The sequence below is a fragment of the Myotis daubentonii genome, chromosome 1, assembly GCF_963259705.1.
Source record: "Myotis daubentonii chromosome 1, mMyoDau2.1, whole genome shotgun sequence".
Taxonomy (NCBI): domain Eukaryota; kingdom Metazoa; phylum Chordata; class Mammalia; order Chiroptera; family Vespertilionidae; genus Myotis; species Myotis daubentonii.
Window position 1 is genome coordinate 154,003,955 of NC_081840.1, and position 16,941 is coordinate 154,020,895.

At 53.3% G+C, this 16,941-nt stretch overlaps 1 protein-coding gene across 2 annotated transcripts in view; it reads left to right on the top strand.

Annotated features, from left to right (window-relative positions):
- The window catches only part of PFKP (phosphofructokinase, platelet), a 67,140-nt gene that overhangs the window by 38,367 nt on the left and 11,832 nt on the right, over positions 1–16,941 (top strand). For both annotated transcript variants that reach the window (XM_059663006.1, XM_059663016.1), the window contains 13 exons: positions 2,088–2,277; positions 3,125–3,290; positions 3,914–3,958; positions 4,154–4,262; positions 5,609–5,704; positions 7,950–8,042; positions 8,700–8,825; positions 10,561–10,625; positions 11,164–11,233; positions 11,420–11,566; positions 13,327–13,397; positions 14,536–14,623; positions 15,412–15,564. In XM_059663006.1, coding sequence (XP_059518989.1) covers positions 2,088–2,277; positions 3,125–3,290; positions 3,914–3,958; positions 4,154–4,262; positions 5,609–5,704; positions 7,950–8,042; positions 8,700–8,825; positions 10,561–10,625; positions 11,164–11,233; positions 11,420–11,566; positions 13,327–13,397; positions 14,536–14,623; positions 15,412–15,564 — 1,419 coding nt within the window. The remainder of the gene's footprint in view (positions 1–2,087; positions 2,278–3,124; positions 3,291–3,913; positions 3,959–4,153; positions 4,263–5,608; positions 5,705–7,949; positions 8,043–8,699; positions 8,826–10,560; positions 10,626–11,163; positions 11,234–11,419; positions 11,567–13,326; positions 13,398–14,535; positions 14,624–15,411; positions 15,565–16,941) is intronic.

Here is a 16,941-nt window from a genome sequence, read left to right on the forward strand (position 1 = left end):
GGGGTTGGGGCACGGGGATATGGTAAGATGATGGCCAAAGGGTAGATGAATACGTTATAAGATGAACATGTGCTGGCATATCAGTACAGCATGGTGACTATCCTATATAATAAAAGGCTAATATGCAAATAGACCGAAAGGCAGAATGACCGGTTGCTATGACACACACTGATCACCAGGGGGCAGATGCTCAAGGCAGGAGCTGCCCCCTGGTGGTCACGGCTGGTGAGTGCAGCAGTGGTGGTGGAAACCTCTCCCACCTCCACAGCAGTGCTAAGGATGTTCAACTGGGGAGCGGGTCTAAGCCATCAGTCAGACATCCCCCAAGGGCTCACGGACTGTGAGAGGGTGCAGGCCAAGCTGAGGGCCACCCCTCTGCCTCCCGAGTGCACAAATTTCATGCACTGGGCCTCTAGTAGTGAATAATTCTGTATTATATACTTGAAATTTGTTAAGACAATAGATCTTAAGTGTTCTTACAGCATACACACAAAAGGTTACTATATGAGGTGAGGGGTGTGTTAATTTATTTGATTGTGGTAGTTATTTCACTGTGTGTACATATAGTAAATCATCATGTCACATACTTTAAACAAGTTCACAATGCTGTGTTATACACTTGAAAGTTGCTAAGAGAGTGAATCTTAAAAGTTCTCACCACAATAAAGAAAGGCAGTTATGCAGACTGATAGATGTATACACCAATCTTGTTGTGGTAATCATTTCACAGTACACGCACAGATCAACTCAGCACATTGTGCACCGTCAGCTGACATCATGTTTGGGAGATGACAGCAGGGTGTATGTTTTAGTACCCACCACAGAGCCATAAGTCTGCACGTACACCTTTACCTATTTCTCCTGGAAAGAGACAGAAGGAAAGTCTGGAACCCATCAACACTTAGGTAGAGTGATATTTGTAAAAAATCAGGACAGTGTTGTTTGAATTCCAGACAGTGAGCTGTGTGTGCAGGGAGCATTTCCTTTCTCCTGTTGTGATTGTGCAGAAGACAAGAGATACGGGGTGTCTGTGGGGTGTGTGTGTGTGTGTGTGTGTGTGTGTGTGCACGCTGGCTACTTCTCTGCATCTCAGCCAATCCTGGTTTCATCCCTGTGGCCCTGGCTGTATTATCTCCACACCGTCTATCAGCTGCTGACTTAACTTCCAGTTGTTAGAAATCACATGACTCTCTAATTGCTCTTAGTCAGATAAAAATTCAGAAAAGCAGCTTACCTTTGCTCTGTGCCCTGCACCTGCCACCCAGGCGTCCTGTGCTGTGCCAAGTCCTAACACCGGCCCGTCACACTGACAGTTACGCAGGACCACTGCTGATGAGGGAGCTCTGTGAAGTGAGGGTGCACTTGAAGGTTTGCATGCAAATCCCAGTTTTATATGTGTTTCCGGATACATGTCAGGGAGCCCTGCATTTTTCTAACTGCAGCTAGGAATTGTTCATTTATGAAGCCCCAAGTGGGAAAGCTCACAACTGTTCTCTCTGAAAATGGGATGGCCCAGCTTCAGTGTGTGTGTGTGTGTGTGTGTGTGTGTGTGTGTGTGCGTGTTTTAATATTTAGCCTTTAAGAAGGGTTGAGGCTGGAGAAGTAGTTGGAAATAACTCTCTTTGGTGCATAGGTTGCTCTGTTGCCTGTGTGTATGGTGAACTCTGAGTAACGGAGGGGAGCCTGGGGCCTGGGCCTCCGACTCAGCACTCTCTGACCGAGGCTGATGGCAGTGCTGGGCTGCCTTAGGCTCCGGGTGTTGGGGGAGCTCAGGGTCTGGCTGCCCGACTGCACAGCCTCCGGATGGCTGTCATCACCTTGCAAACTCTTGTCTGCATGTTTAGCTGACATTGCTCCCTGTTTCCAGACCCTACTTGGCTCCTCCTGGGCATGGAGCCAATGTCTCTATCCACTGAATTCCAGAAGGAGCTAAAAATGGAGGAACGACAAACCCTCACAGCAGACGGCCTGTGGGAAGCCCTGTGTCTGCATCAGCACATCAGCACTCCCATGTGCCGATCTGCCCAGCTTTCTGCGCAGTTGTTAGGAGACAGATTAAATTAACTGGGATTTCGTTTCTTTTTCAGGGCGGGACCATTATTGGCAGCGCCCGGTGCAAAGCCTTCCGTACCCGGGAAGGCCGCCTGAAAGCTGCCCACAACCTGGTGCAGCTGGGCATCACCAACCTGTGTGTAATCGGCGGGGACGGCAGCCTCACCGGGGCCAACATCTTCCGGGGGGAGTGGAGCATGCTGCTGGAGGAGCTGGCCCGAGACGGTGAGTCGCCGCGCTGCTCTCCGGGGTTTGCTGCCTGTCCCGTCCTCCCTGGCCTGCAGAGAGCTTTGCCTCATACCTGCTGCCTGTCTGACTGTCCCAGAGGTGTTGGTGGTGTCAGACCTTAGTCACCGCCTCAGAATTCAAATTGGACCTCAAATAATAACCATAACTTATTTCCCTGTACTGTGGTAACAGTGTTGTTACATAATTGCAATTTAATACAGAATATGAGCAAGGAGTCTTGTTGCTGGAGGTGGTAGCCGCACCAGTTGCCAGTAGCAGGGGCCTCCCCGCACCTCCTGTCCACCGCACCTGGGCTGACGCAGACTGGGGGTGATATGGAAGAGGAATAGCCGCCCAGGTCCCTGCCTGAGCTGCCCCAGTTTCGACCACTCTGACTGGGTGTCGGCACATCTGCTCACTGTGTCAGAGCACGAAGTAGACACGACCAACTGGTGGGCTAGCTCCCCAGGGGCCTCTAAGAAATCAATGTAATGGTTATATAATATCCTTAACCACTTAATTCTGTGATTGTGATATTTCCTTATAAAGAGCCATGCTGTTCTCCCTGGCGTTACCAGGCAGAAGTCAGTTTACCCACTGACTGCAGCGTGCGACCTCTCCCTTCGAGTTTAGCAGCCCCATGCTCTCACCCGCAACAGCTCCCAGCTTGTCCGCGCCTCCCTGTTGTCTGGCATGGATTTCCGTGAGGGTGTAGGACTAGGTCATGGAGAGTTTAAAAAACAACAACAAACCAATAGATGGACAACGCATTTCGAGTCGTGGGTTTCTGTCCCCCTGGCCGACCTGTCTCCCACTGATGGAGCATGTGGCTGTGTCCTTGCAGGCAAGATCAGCAAGGAGGATGTGCAGAAGTACGGGCACCTCAACATCGTGGGCATGGTGGGCTCCATCGACAACGACTTCTGCGGGACAGACATGACCATCGGCACTGACTCAGCTCTGCACCGCATCATTGAAGTGGTCGATGCCATCATGACGACAGCCCAGAGGTAGACAGAGGTGCCGGTGGGTGGGCAGGTGGCACCGGGCACGCTGCCGGGCCCTCGTACTGGCTCTGGGAGGGTGCACAGAGGGTGTTCTGGTGCAGCTCTTGTCACTTGAGTGTTAGAAATGGTGCGAGAAAATTGTTGAGGTTCACTTTTTATTTTCAGTTCTATGACGTTACTTCCTTCCCTCCCCGATTATAGAAGAAAAGTATGTTCATTGGAGAGAATTTAGAAGACAAAAATCATCATTGTCTTAAGTCCTGCCGTGTTCTCAGGCAGGAATCGCGGGAAGCAAAAGTATGGGTGCATGTCGCCACAGCCCTTGTTAGAGACGTGGGGAGGCATCCGTCCCCCATGTCCCTTTTCTAGCCTCACGCACCCAGGTGTGGATGAAGCTGTAAAATGTGGAACTGGAAAGGGGCTGCCCGAGCCCCTTTACTCACAAAACTTTAAAAGTTTCTTGCAGTAGCTTTTGCTTCTGTAGAAAACGGGTCCTGTTTTGGAAGCTGGGGCGCCTGCCATAGCTACAGAGCAGCCTTGCTGTGTGCGTGGCTGACCGCGCTTGTCTCCCTGTGTCCCAGCTCTTCCCAGCCGTGGTGAGTGCACGTGTCCTTTCTCTTTTCCAGCCACCAGAGGACCTTCGTTCTCGAGGTTATGGGGCGACACTGCGGGTACGTATGTGCAGACATGATCCGGGGGGAAGGACCTCACACCCCTGGAGAGCCCTGCACCCCGTGCCAATGCCCCGGCAGGGGTTCCCCAGGGCCAGCGCCTCCCACGCAGGCTCGGCGCTCTGTCTGCCCTGCAGCCCCCAAGCTCTGGGTGCCCAGTGGCAGCCTGGCTGCATCCTGGTTATTTCCATGAAGGTACCTCGCCTTGGTGAGCGCCTTGGCCTGTGGGGCGGACTGGGTGTTCCTCCCGGAATCCCCGCCGGAAGAGGGTTGGCAGGAGACGATGTGCATCAAGCTGTCAGAGGTAACTGGCTCTCTGCTTCCGGGCGCTGGCCGTGCCCTGTGAGCGTCTATAGGGGTTTCCGTTTGGGAGGGTTTAGACAGGTGGGAACGGTCGGATCCTAGGGTGAAGCGAAGCTGGGTGCAGGGCAGCAGCAGGCAGTGGCTGTCCGCAGGGGTCTGTGTCCCAGGGCTGCAGAGTGAGGCGGTAGAGAAAAGCGACAGCCGTTCCGTTTTCCATGCAAAGCACCGGTTAGCTCTCACGGAGGAGGTGCTGTGAGGTTGCAGCTACTGAAAGGTACCGGCTTTGGGGGGAAACCTGTTTCCTGTTTGATCTCCACCGATCGGTAGGAAGACCTGTGCCCTCACTCTGATCTTAATGTCCCGCCACACTGGCCTGGGCTACGACGCGTGTCTTAGCTGGTGTCCCCTCTGTGCGGGGCTTGGGGTGAGGTTGGCACACCGCTCTGAAGCCGACACTATAGACCACTCCTGTAAAGCACATCTCCCTCTATGAGGCACGTGAGGTCTCACGTAAAACACCAGCTTTCAGGACAGAAACCCCAGTGTGGGGAGTTTCCCACGCTCTGTTTTTGCAACCCTTATCGCTGGTCTCCAGGTAACGAATGTGAGCCGATGGCACAGGCTCGGTGCAGTTGTGTACAGCAGGCACATCAGCACTGCCCGCACTGAGGACACGTGCAGCAACGTCGCTGTCACCTTCAGGGTGGCAGATTCAAAGACAGGAATTCACAGAAAATACCAAATAAACTTTGCTGACCTCAAGTCCTGGGAGGAACTGTCAGCCACGCTGAACCTTGGCTTGGAAAAGCCGGGCCCCTGTATGAGGTTGGAGCTCTTAGCCGCGACTGCAGGGAGTGTTCAACGTTCCAACACTAGCAAGGAAGTGACAAATGAGCTCATCATTTCTGGGCCTGGCCTGTGCACGTGGTGGTACTCTCCGCCAACCAGCTGGTGCTAGGGGCTACACGGCTGGCTGCAGGAGAGGAGGGTAGCCCGCCTGGACGGGTACGTCTGTGTGCCGCAGAGGGTACCTGTGTCATCACCACCGCACGGGACATTGTGGGCATCCTGTCTGGGGAGCGCAGTCAAAGGTCAACCAGCAAAGCCTCCAGCCTGGGGCGCCTGGGTGCCAGAAGCTCTGGTGGCATCACTAAATCTCAACCCCCTGCCCCCTCCTGCACCTACTCACCCAGAGCACCTCTTCTCCCCTCCCCGTGTTCTTAGTGAATGGAGCGTGTGACATTAGCTGACCGTTTCTACCTCTTGTCCAGTTCAATCAGGGCAAACTGGCCCTGGTTTTGTTAAGAGCATTTAGTCATTAGAGGGTTTTAATGTCTGTTTCCTTAGAACCGGGCCCGGAAGAAAAGGCTGAATATCATCATTGTGTCCGAAGGAGCAATCGACACCCAAAACAAACCGATTACCTCGGAGCAAATCAGGGAGGTGAGTGTGTCCGTCTCCCCACCGCTCCTCCTCCGCCCGCCTGCCTGCAAACGGGAGATGCTGGCACGCTGGCAGGGGGTCTGGCACGATGCATTATTATTCTGAAACGTTTTTTGTTTTTTCTGATAGTAAAAACTATTTTCATAATGACTCAGAGCTTTAGTGGCATGAGGCTCACACAGCTCCGGCTTCTGCAGAGCCAGTGCTGCTGGATACTGCTGGGACTATCCCCCAGGGACCAGAGCTCGCCCAGGAGAGAGGTGGGCATGGAGGGTCCCACTCTGGGCCCAGCCGCTCGGAGAGCCAGGAGGGTCAGTTCCCAGAAGTGCACCCTGTCTGTCCCCTTCTCTCCTTGGGAGCATCTGCTGAGCGTGTTCTTAGAGAAAGCCGGATGGTGGACAGGAGTCACCGCCCCTCCCTGCCTGCAGAGAGGCCGACACTGCAGTGCTGCTGCCACAGGGCCCCGCCTTGGGTGCTGGCTCATCAGGCCTGTGACCTGTGACGGGATCGGCCGGGCTCCCCGGTTATGGGGACAACTGGGCATGTTCTGGACATCCCAGGGGGACAGACGGGCTCTGGTTGAAGCTGCCCGTCAGGGCAAAGGATATTGTCAGCTTGGTTTCTCAGTTTTGCCTTCTCTATTCCTGTGCCAGCTATGCACCTAAATCTTAAAATACTGAGAGTTGGCTGTGAAAGATATCAGCCAGCATTTCCTAGTGTTTATGGTGAATGGCCCCCCATGTCAGACTTTGGTCTTTGAGTTTTGGCTAAGAAAGAATTCAGACAGAGAAAGACAAGTATGACATGTTCTCACTCATATGTGGAATCTAATGGACAAAATAGATCCAGAGACATGGAAGCATAGAACAGCCTGTCAAATCTCAGAAGGAAGGCTGGGGTGGGGGTGGGGGTGGGAGAGATTAACCAGGGAATTTAAATGCATATATTCATAATCCATGGACACAGACAATTGTGTGGTGAAGGCTTGGGGGTGGTGTGCAGGGGAGTCAGAGGGGGTCAATGGGAAAAAAAAGACATCTATAATAATTTTAAAAATTAAAGATAAACTTGAAAGAAAGAAAGAACTTAGAGCCAAGACTCAAATATAAGCAAAAGTTTATTTAGAAAGTCACAGCAGTAGAAGAGGTGAGCCTGCTGGGCTGTGTGGGCTCAGGAAACAAGTTGCAGAGGCAAAAGAAAGGCCTTGGAGCTTAGGAGAAAACAGGCAAAGAAGTCGCACAAGCTAAGAAGAAGGGAGTGGGAAAAGGTGCTCAGGCCGTGCTGCTTTCCCGGCCCTGGAGCTGAAGCGCAACTGAGGGCCAGATGTCATCTCTGGCTTGACCCAAACTCTGTCTCTGTGGTCAGCAGACCCAAGGCTTTGTTCCTCAGATTAGTCGATGCGGGTCGTTGTCCTGAGGCTTAGTGCTTTAGGAGTGGCTGTGCAAGGGCTTATCAGGATGTCCCATGAGACTCTTCTCCCGCCCCCTTGTTCCTCCTCTAAGGGGCTCTAGGACCAGCCCAGCGACCCTATGTATGCTAGGGGAGGAAAGGTTGCCCTGGGGCGAGGCCCATCGGACAGCTGCCTGCTGCTAGGCAGCCCTGGGTGACCTTCCTTACCTGGCTTGTCATTCCTGCTCTGCTCATGCCTGTCTAACTGCCTGTTATCACAGGAAGTCATCTGGAAAGTGAGAGCAAAGCCTTTGCTTTCCCACTTAATTGAAGTGGAGACTGAACCATGAAACTCACGGAGCGAGCCCAGCCCCGTTATGTTTACAGAGGCGTGCGTGAGGCCCAGCCGGTAGTGGCCTGTCCCTGCCTCTCAGCTGTGTGCACAGGGGTCCGGCCTGAGAGGACACCTTCACTTACTGGGTCATGCTTTTCAAAGATACTGCAAATGTCGGGCGATTCAGGAAATGTTGACATTTCAACAAAGTATTAATCATGCTTTCAACACAAGCTGTAGAAACTTCATTTTTTTAAAAAAAAAAATCATGTTGTTTATGTTTATTTGCAAGGTAGGAGAAATAAAAATTCTATTTAAAAAATTAAAGCATTATGTAAAAGCATTTTCAGCTAGCCATTAGCCTAAGCATTCCTTCAAGAACCAAACTTTAGGAATTAGAACATTTCTCCAGTAGATCTGAAGAAAGAACAGAAAATTACTTCCCAGCTCCGGCCCGTCTTCTAGTGGGAGCCCATCTGCCCGCACCTGTTCTGTGTCCCCTGATGGAGATATTTCCCGCAGCTGGTGGTGAAGCAGCTGGGATACGACACCCGCGTGACCATCCTCGGACACGTGCAGAGAGGCGGGACGCCCTCGGCCTTTGACAGGATTTTGGTAAGTGAGGGTGGAAGCTGTCCGGCCAGTTCCCAAGGGAAGGGGCATTTCTGGGAGCACCAGAGATGGATAGCTGCTCCCTAGCGCCATCTGGCAAAAGCGTCTGCCTGCAGCACGGGGCGGCCTGTCTCCGAGACCCCCCAGGCCTTGTTGTCATTGGAGACTCAGACCAGAACAGTTCCCAGGCCCCAGTCACCCAGAAGCTAGGAGACCCCACCCACATGGACAGTGGAGGGTGACAGGGACTCTAGGACCAAACCCAGGCTGTGGGAGGTGGCATTCACATGCAGGTTTCTAGAAACAGAACCAGGGACAGCAGAGCCCAGAGTCCAGATCCTGGGTTGTTAATCTTCACTGTTCTTTACACCACAGCCTCTCCCCTCCCCTCCCCTCCCCTCCCCACCAGTTCTGAGTGGAGACTAAATCTCTCCGTTGGAAGTGGGTTAAGCAGGAAGGACTTGAGTACCTAACTGTACTCAGTCCCAGAGAACAGAAAGGCAGCTGAGGCGGATGTGTTTAGGACACAGCGGGGCTGTCTGCACCACAGGGGACAGGGGCGCATGGATGCCCCTGCCTGGAGCATCGAGGGGTCTCCAGTGAGAACGCTGCCTCGGCGGGTGGTGGGCCTTCTCTGACTCTCATGAATGTCACTTGCAGGCCAGCCGCATGGGGGTGGAGGCCGTGGTCGCCCTCCTGCAGGCCACGCCAGAGACCCCGGCCTGCGTGGTGTCGCTGAACGGGAACCAGGCTGTGCGCCTGCCCCTGATGGAGTGCGTGCAGATGGTGAGCTGGGGAAGGGGCGTGCAGGCACAGCAGCACCTTGTTCCTGGTCTGTGGCTGCCAAGCGCAGGGGAGTTAGATGACCTTCACCAGGATGTGTGGCGCTGCCCTGTGGGCGTGGCAGCTGGCTCTGTATCACCCAGACTGGTTGCTTGTCTCAATTCTGCGCTCATTTTTACGGGAGGTTAAACTATCAGGAAGATTGTTCTGGGAGGGTCCTTGAGAGTGGCTGGGAGGAATCTGGGGGGGCAGGGCTGCCCAGGGCCTCCTTAGCCCCTCAGATTTCGGCTGCTCCTTCCATCCTGTTCCCAAGGATGTCGAGTTTGTGGGGTGACCCTGGCCTGGCTAATTCAGGGGGCATTCCTCCAGGGCCAGGCTGTAATTCCCCACCTGAATCCACGAGGGGAGGTGGCAGTGAGGTGCATTAGAAACTGTTCTTATCTTTCATTTCTCAAAGTTTGTTCATGACTGTCGTCCTACCTGGTCTTTTCCAGCAGCTCTGAACTACATGCGTTTGATAACATACAGAGGGGTGATTATGTAACGCAGTCACGGGGCTTGTTGGAAGTTACCTTAGACACGTCACTTCAAAGCCTGTGGGAGGGAATTAAGCTGCTGTCTGTTTGTTATGTATGTATGTGTCCAAAGGTATTTTTTGTTTAAGCATAGGTATGTCTATATGTGTTTGCATGCGTGTCTCTGTGTGTGCATACATATGTATTTTTGTCTTAAGCATGTGTGCCTGGACATGTTTGCATGTGAGTGTGTTCATATGTGTACATGAGTGCATGTGCAGGTGTGTTTGTATGTGAGGATGTTCGTGTGTGTGTACATGTATTTGCGAGCATGTCTGTGAGAGAGTGAGATAATGCGTCTGTCCCTTCAGAGATAAACATGTAGGTACAATCTGGCTTGTCCTCCAAATGACCCTACATTACGGTAAACTAGCCAGATGGCTCACAAAAGCCACAGTGAGCCCTTCATTGGCACCTGCTGTGTGCCAGGTGTTTTCTTAAGAGCCTGGTGTGTTTTATAAAATGATTTTTTAAATTGATTTTCAGAGAGAGAGAGAAACATCAATGTGAGAGAGAAATATGGATCCAATCCATTGCCTCCGCACATGACCTGCCTGGGGATCGAACCCACACCTTTTGGTGTATGGGAGGAGGCTCCAACTGAGCCACAGCGGCCAGGGCAAGTCTGGCATGTTTTATAGCCACAGATGACACTAGAGGTAGGGGCTGTTCTCCTTCTTGTACAGATGGGGAAACCAAATAAATAACTTACCCGAGATCCTCGGGTTGAAGGTCCTACTTGGGTGTGTCGTCTGCACGCCTTTCCCTTTGCCTGCGGAGACCCCATCCGGGTCCCCAGCTCCCAGGTCCTGTTGACTTTCTCCTTCCCAGAATCCACCTGCGAATTTGTCAGGACCTTGTGCGAGAGATGTATTTTCCTCTGCCTCTGCTCTCATAGACCAAAATCCTGAAGATCTCAGGACCTCTGCCTGGGGTGGCCGGCGGTGCCCCCTCATCCTCCTCAATGACATGGCCTGAGCTAGTGGCCCTGGTGTCTCCCTCACAGCCGGGCGGTGCCAGGCCAGCTGGGCCCACTGTGGATCCACCCCAGGCTGCTGGCCCGCAGAGGCGGGACGTGAGGGGGACGAGGTGGAGGCACCGAGCTGGGCAACAGGCTGCATCCAGTCCTGACTCTGCTCTCTTCCTCTTTCATCTCTTTCAAGACCCAGGGCGTCCAGAAGGCGATGGATGAGAGGAGATTCAGCAATGCCGTGCAGCTCCGAGGAAGGTGACTCTGAGGGGGACTCTGTCCTGGAACGTGTGCTGTTGGCCTGACCCTTCCTTAGGCCTGGGAAGTTATCCGCTCAGAAGGCCCGTGGGGTTATTCGTTCAGAAGGCCCCGCGAGGTGTGCTTGTCAGGTCCCACTGTGAGAAGGCAGGATGAAGATGGCGAGCAGGCGCCATTGCTATTCACCCAGGTTGAGGGCCTGCCTGGGCGAATAGTTAGCGGGGGAAGGTTTATTTCTTAGTTTATTTTGGGCAGGGGGTCATCCGAATGTAATGAGATTAAGATAGGAAGTAGCAAGTGGGTAGAGTGTTGGCAAAGGAACCAGAGAAGCACTGGGCGCCTTTGTCCCTTAGTCCAGTTACACGATGTATATGCCCCACATACTGTGTCCCCCCCCCCCCCCCGAGGGCAGCAGGACCCAGGTACCCCCAAGGGACAGGACAGCATTTGCAGACTGCCTGCTCCCTGCACCACTGTTCTCTGCGCCCTACTTCCCTGCACCTTCTAAATTTGTTTCAACAGAGTCATTCTCTTCTAGGAGCTTTGAGGGCAACCTCAACATCTACAAGCAGCTCGCCATCAAGAAGCCAGACTCCCAGATCACCAAGGTGGGTGATGGCTGCCTGCCGGCTCCCAGGGGTGTTCTTGACGGTTCCCGCTGACCCGGGTCCCCTGCCACCTCCCTGCACTTGGCCGGCCACTCCTGGCACCTGGTGCTTGGCAGGGCCCCCTCCCAGGGGTGCATGGAGCAGTGACACAGCTGTGACAGGTGCCGCGTGCCCCCTGTCTTACAGAGTGGCTTCAACGTGGCCGTCATCAACGTGGGGGCCCCGGCTGCCGGGATGAACGCGGCCGTGCGCTCGGCTGTGCGGGTTGGCATCTCAGAAGGACACAAGATGTTTGCCGTCTACGATGGCTTCGAGGGCTTTGCCAAAGGCCAGGTGGGTCCCTCTGGAGGTGCCCAGTGGAGGGATGTCTTTGATGGGAAAGTCATGGGCTAGTGGGGGAAGGAACACAGCAACTGTGTGTGTGTTTTTAAATATGATTTTATTGACTTTAGAGAGAGAGGGAGAGAGAGAGAAACATCAGTCAGCTGCCTTCCGCACCTGTCCTGACCAGGGGTCAAACCCACAACCTTTCGGTGCGCAGGATGGCACTCAACCAACTGAGCCACAGCAGCCAGGGCACAGTACCTGCTTTTTAAGGAGAACTTCTGCTCTAGGGTCCCATCCTAAGGAAGGGTCTTTCTACTCCTGTGAGACTGGCATGTGCTCGCCCGTGTAGGCCTCACAGTAAATCTGAGATATTGTCCCCATTTTCCTTGTGAGAGAACTGGACAGAGACAGTAACTTGACCGCAGTTGCACTCTCAACTCAGTGCGTCCTGTCCACAGGGTTAGTTCACCTGGTCACTTGGCGACTATTTACTGAGTTCTCATGCTGTGGAATTAAGTTTGTGAAGAAAGCAGACAAAACCACTGCTTCCGTGGAGCTTTCATCTTAGGGAGGGAGGTGAAGGTAAGTGAAAATAGACTGTGTAAGTGTAGAGCAGGTGAGGAAGTGCTAGAGGGGCCACACAGAGGCGCTGGGTGAGCCCTGGGGCAGGGGTGGGCATGTCTGCAGCTGGGAGGGGTCTCAGATGAAGGGCTGAGCAGGTGCTGTCCCAGGCAGGCAGGACAGTGCAAAGGCCTGAGGGGCTCAGAGGTGGGAGGGGCTCGTGGGATGCCGCAGGAGAGCAGGTTGGGGTTAGGTGGGGAGGAGATGGGCCAGGTCCTTCGTAGGAATTGTAAAGAGTTTGGCTTTTATTCTGAGAAGACGGGTTTTGATCAGGAGCCTGGCACGTACAGACTGTGGGGCAGAAGTGGGAAGCGGGAGACTAGTTGCGAGGCTTCTGCTGTAACCCAGGCAGGAGGTGTGGGGGGTGTGGTCCAGTCCGGCCACAGTGGTGTCCATGAGACGTCTTATAGGGTCTTGGGTGCATTTCAAAGGCAGAGCCAGTAGAATTTGGTCCCTAAATATGCACAGGGGTGAAAAAAGGAGGTGAGAATGAACCTGTTTCTCACCTGAGTTGCAGCTGATGGACGCGAGGAAATGTAAGAGGCGCTGAGATGTTCAGTGTGTTTCAGGTGGGCATCCCTGGGAGGTGGCCAGTGAGCAGACAGAGGTCATGGTCCAGGCCTTCAAGAGGCTCAGGCTAAAGATGCGTGTTGGGGACACCGGAATACAGGTGGTACTTAAGTAATAGCATGGAGAGGGTGTGAAAGGAAAGGGTTTTGCTGTTGAGAGGAGAGAGGAGAGACCTAGCCCAGGAGATGGGCGTGCGGAGGGAGGGAGGGTGCACACACCCAGCTGGCATCATCTATCCTTCTGTTTTTTTTTTTTAATTTTTCATTAAATAAGTTTTTTAAAAATTTATGTCAATTAAAGAAACACAGTGCTGTTCATTTTCCCTTTAATTCCCAATGGTAGAATTTGGCCAACTAAAGTGTCAATCTATTCTACTGATGGAAACGAAGCTGCGGGGATGTCCTGGGGGCAGGAGGGCTGCCGGAGCCGATGGCTCTGTGTGACGCCCTCGGCATCACGATGGACGCCTACAGACAGGCAGCTCGCCCAGAGGTGCTGACCTCCGAGCTGTTTGTAAAACTTGTAATCCCCTTCCTTTCTCACTTGAGCCATCTCATTCCCTGTTTGCATCTTAGATCAAAGAAATCGGCTGGTCGGATGTTGGAGGCTGGACCGGACAAGGCGGCTCCATTCTTGGGACAAAACGGTAATTTCCCTCCTTGAGTCAGACCTGCCTTTAGGAGGAAGAAGGGGCCCCATTCTAGAGGAGGAGTGGGGCCCGTGCTGGGAAGGCTCCACAGCCTGGCCCTGCCCAGGAGGCCCCAGCGGTTAGGGCTGGGGCTGAGACCCACCCTCGAGAAGAGACCCTGTGCTCCCAAGTCTCTCCTGGGCCCGGGGAGAGGAAGCCGGAGGCCGGCAGGAATCCACCTCAGTGGAGGTGATGAGGATGAGGGACATCACTGAGCTGCAGGGACCGTGTGTGTAGACCACGGTCAGAGCAGGTGGACAGTGGCTTAGTGCCTGGGCACCGAGCTGAGTGGCACCCACAATGGAGGCCAGTCCCAACATGTTTCTGAATCAGGAAGCCTCCGTTTCTCACCATAGCTGCTGGTAGCATATGCATTTTAACCAGGCACCGTTTGCTTTATGTGCCGTCCTGGCAAAGCTCTGGGTGAGCTGGCAGCCCCTCCTGACGATGCTTCGAGAGCTTTACCTTAGACGCTGGGAGGACCCTTGCCGTGACGCGCGCCTGCTGGGCGCCCTGACTGCCCAGGCCTGGATGTGTTTGCCATGCAGCTTCTTCTTAGTCTACCAACAGCAGGCACGGTGTCCTCCAGGCTGCAAATTGGAACGGCTGGGCCGGTGTTGGGGGCTCTTGGGAAGAGTCTGTCATCTGTCTGACTTGGTCGTGTGTGAAACAGGTGCTAAACAGGAGCGCAAATATGAGTGGGTGTGACTTTAAAGGAGATAAAGTTGGACAAAGTATAAAACTGGAAGTTTCCCTTTAAATGATATTTGTTGTGAATATTTGCAAGTTATTAGGGTGTGTGTTTTTTTCTCATGAGGCTGCAGAATTCTTTTGAGGTGAAGCTCCTGGACAGCCGGGAAGCTTCTCCCTGTTTTCTTTTGAAAATACACTCCTTAGGGACTTGCTCCCTGGCCACCCCGCCATGGGTTGCTCCCCCACGCGGTTGCCCCCCAGCCACAGGGAGGAGGGAGCCGGCTCCCACTGCAGGTGCCTCCCAGCGCCACATGGAGCCGGGGCAGGCGGCCCTCAGGGTGCTGGCGGTGCTTGGTCCACCCTGTGAGCCTGTCTGGCCTCATCTCTCCTGATCTGTTTTCAGGATCCTCCCCGGGAAGTACTTGGAAGACATTGCTGCACAGATGCGCACCCACAGCATCAACGCGCTGCTCATCATCGGTGGGTTTGAGGTACGTCGCCGGCTCCGTTCCCGGTTGGCTCTTCCACCCGTAGGCTTGAGTGGTGGCCCGTGCCGGCTCCACCAAGCTCCCCACTAGCCAGGGTCATAGCGCCCAGGCCCAACTGCCACTGGACAACTGTGAGGCAGCGCCTAGCAGGTGGTGGGACTCATCCAGCGGGAGGCGACCCTGACTCCGGGACGGGCCCATCTGTCCTGTGAGTTCTGGTGCCTTCCAGGTCGACAGGAGTGAGTCTCTTCCCTGAGGCTGCAGTCCATGGCCATCCAGAGAGGAAGGGGGTTATGTGGCCAGCTCATTTGTTTTATCCCATATTGGACTGTAGGCCTTAATTTTTTATCCTTTTTAAAAAATAGATTTTCATTTATTTCAGAGAGGAAGGGAGATATGATAAGAGAGAATCATTGATCGGCTGCCTCCTGCACACCCCACCTGTGCATGTGCCCTGACCGGGAATTAAATGGTGACCTCCTGGTTCACAGGTTGATGCTCAACCACTGAGCCATGCCAGTCGGCATTTATTTTTTTCTATTCAACCAAGATCAGTCCCGTGATAACCTTATGGTTTCCTTTCAAGAAAATGCAAGAGTCTCAACTACTGAGACACTTGCCAATGAGAGACTTGGTCTTACGTCTACATGACGACATCCCCTGGGCCCCTTGGTGCTTAAAGAACTGCTTGTCCCTGTTGTGACCTTCATGTGTTTCCACGTTGACTTCCTAGTGGTCCTCTCGGTGCCCCACTTCTGCCCGCCCCCCAACTGTGCACTCTTGTCTCACAGGGCTACCTGGGGCTGCTGGAACTGTCAGCCGCCCGGGGGAAGCACGAGGAGTTCTGTGTCCCCATGGTCATGGTTCCCGCCACCGTGTCCAACAACGTGCCGGGATCTGATTTCAGCATCGGTGCCGACACCGCTCTGAACACCATCACTGACGTAAGTCTGTGTGGCAGCAAAGCAGGTGCCGCGGGCACTGACCGAGGGCGCCTGGCCCGTTTTTATCTACCAGTGCACTAGAGACGCGAGCCGGGTCAGGGGCGTTGGTTTGTTTCCAGAAAAGTATTTTTTAAAAATCTGACCCTCTCTGATCCAGCTCCCAAAGATCTGTACCACGTCTTTCCCCGGGCTGCGCCGGCACCGTGTCCCTGCGGGACAGCATGGCAGCTCCGGCACTCGGCTGCAGTGCTTTGTGATTTGGACGATCATTCAAATTAGTTTTGTGGGGGTTTTTGGCTGAGCCCCATTTACTTCCAGCCGCTGTCACCTAGCTGTGATGAGTCTGGGTCCGATGGCCCTGCTTTGATGTTTGAGGACAGAACCTGAGCGAAATATTTTGTAATTTTATTCACTGACCTGAACCTCCCTTTGGCGTTCATTATTCTTTTACCTGAGCCCGTCAGCATCATTCTCCGCATTGTAGATTGGGGATGTTAAGTTACATCTATAGAATACTGGTGCTATTTAAGGTTTTGTTTTGTTTTTTGTTTTTGTTGTTTTGTTTTGTTAAATGGCAATAACATAGAAATGTATCCTTATTATTGTATTTGCAAGTCACACTTGGGAAATCCCATGTGAGTTTGCAGATCAGCATCTAACAGAGAAAGCTTTTTAAAAAAAAAAAAAAATTCAGTGCCTACATGTTTTCAGTAAATTCTGAAGTTTAGTTTTCCTTCTGAGACCTAGGTCTTGTGAACGATTTTCTAAGATTTTTTCCCCCTTAAACCCATGGCATCCGTTTTGTTTCTAGTGCTGGTAAATAAAAAGAAATGCTTTTAAAATAAAATTCACTGGTAAGTAATGCTTACTGCTTGTCTGAGAGCTTCCTAAACTTTCTGCGGTCTTTTTACTAAAAAGCCCCGCCCTGTGTCGCCGTGTCCCCGTGCTGGAGGCCCGCGCTGTGTGCGCCCCTAACTGCTTGCTGGTCCTGCTCCTGCTGCCTGTGACTCCCTGCTGCTTCCCCTGCTCCGACTAGTCCTCTCCTCGCGGATCTCCCAGCTGTGAATCGCAAGGTCCTGTCTGTCCCCACGTGCACTCCACCTTTGCTTGTAGCGCTCTTTTCCCTGCCTTTGTTGGATTTTGAATCTGATTATGCTGAGCTTGTAGTTGAAGCAACTGGAATTAATTTTCCTAACTGTTACCTAATCAGAACCCTGGTGGTCGGGGGGTGGTGGGGTGTGGGGGGTGTGGGGGAGTGGGGTGGGCAGGGTTTGACCAGCGTCTCTGCCGGTCCTGCCAAGGCTGGCCTCTGTTCCCTGTGGTATTTGATACCCACTTTAGGCACCCACACAGGACTCTCCGGCTTTGTAATTCCAG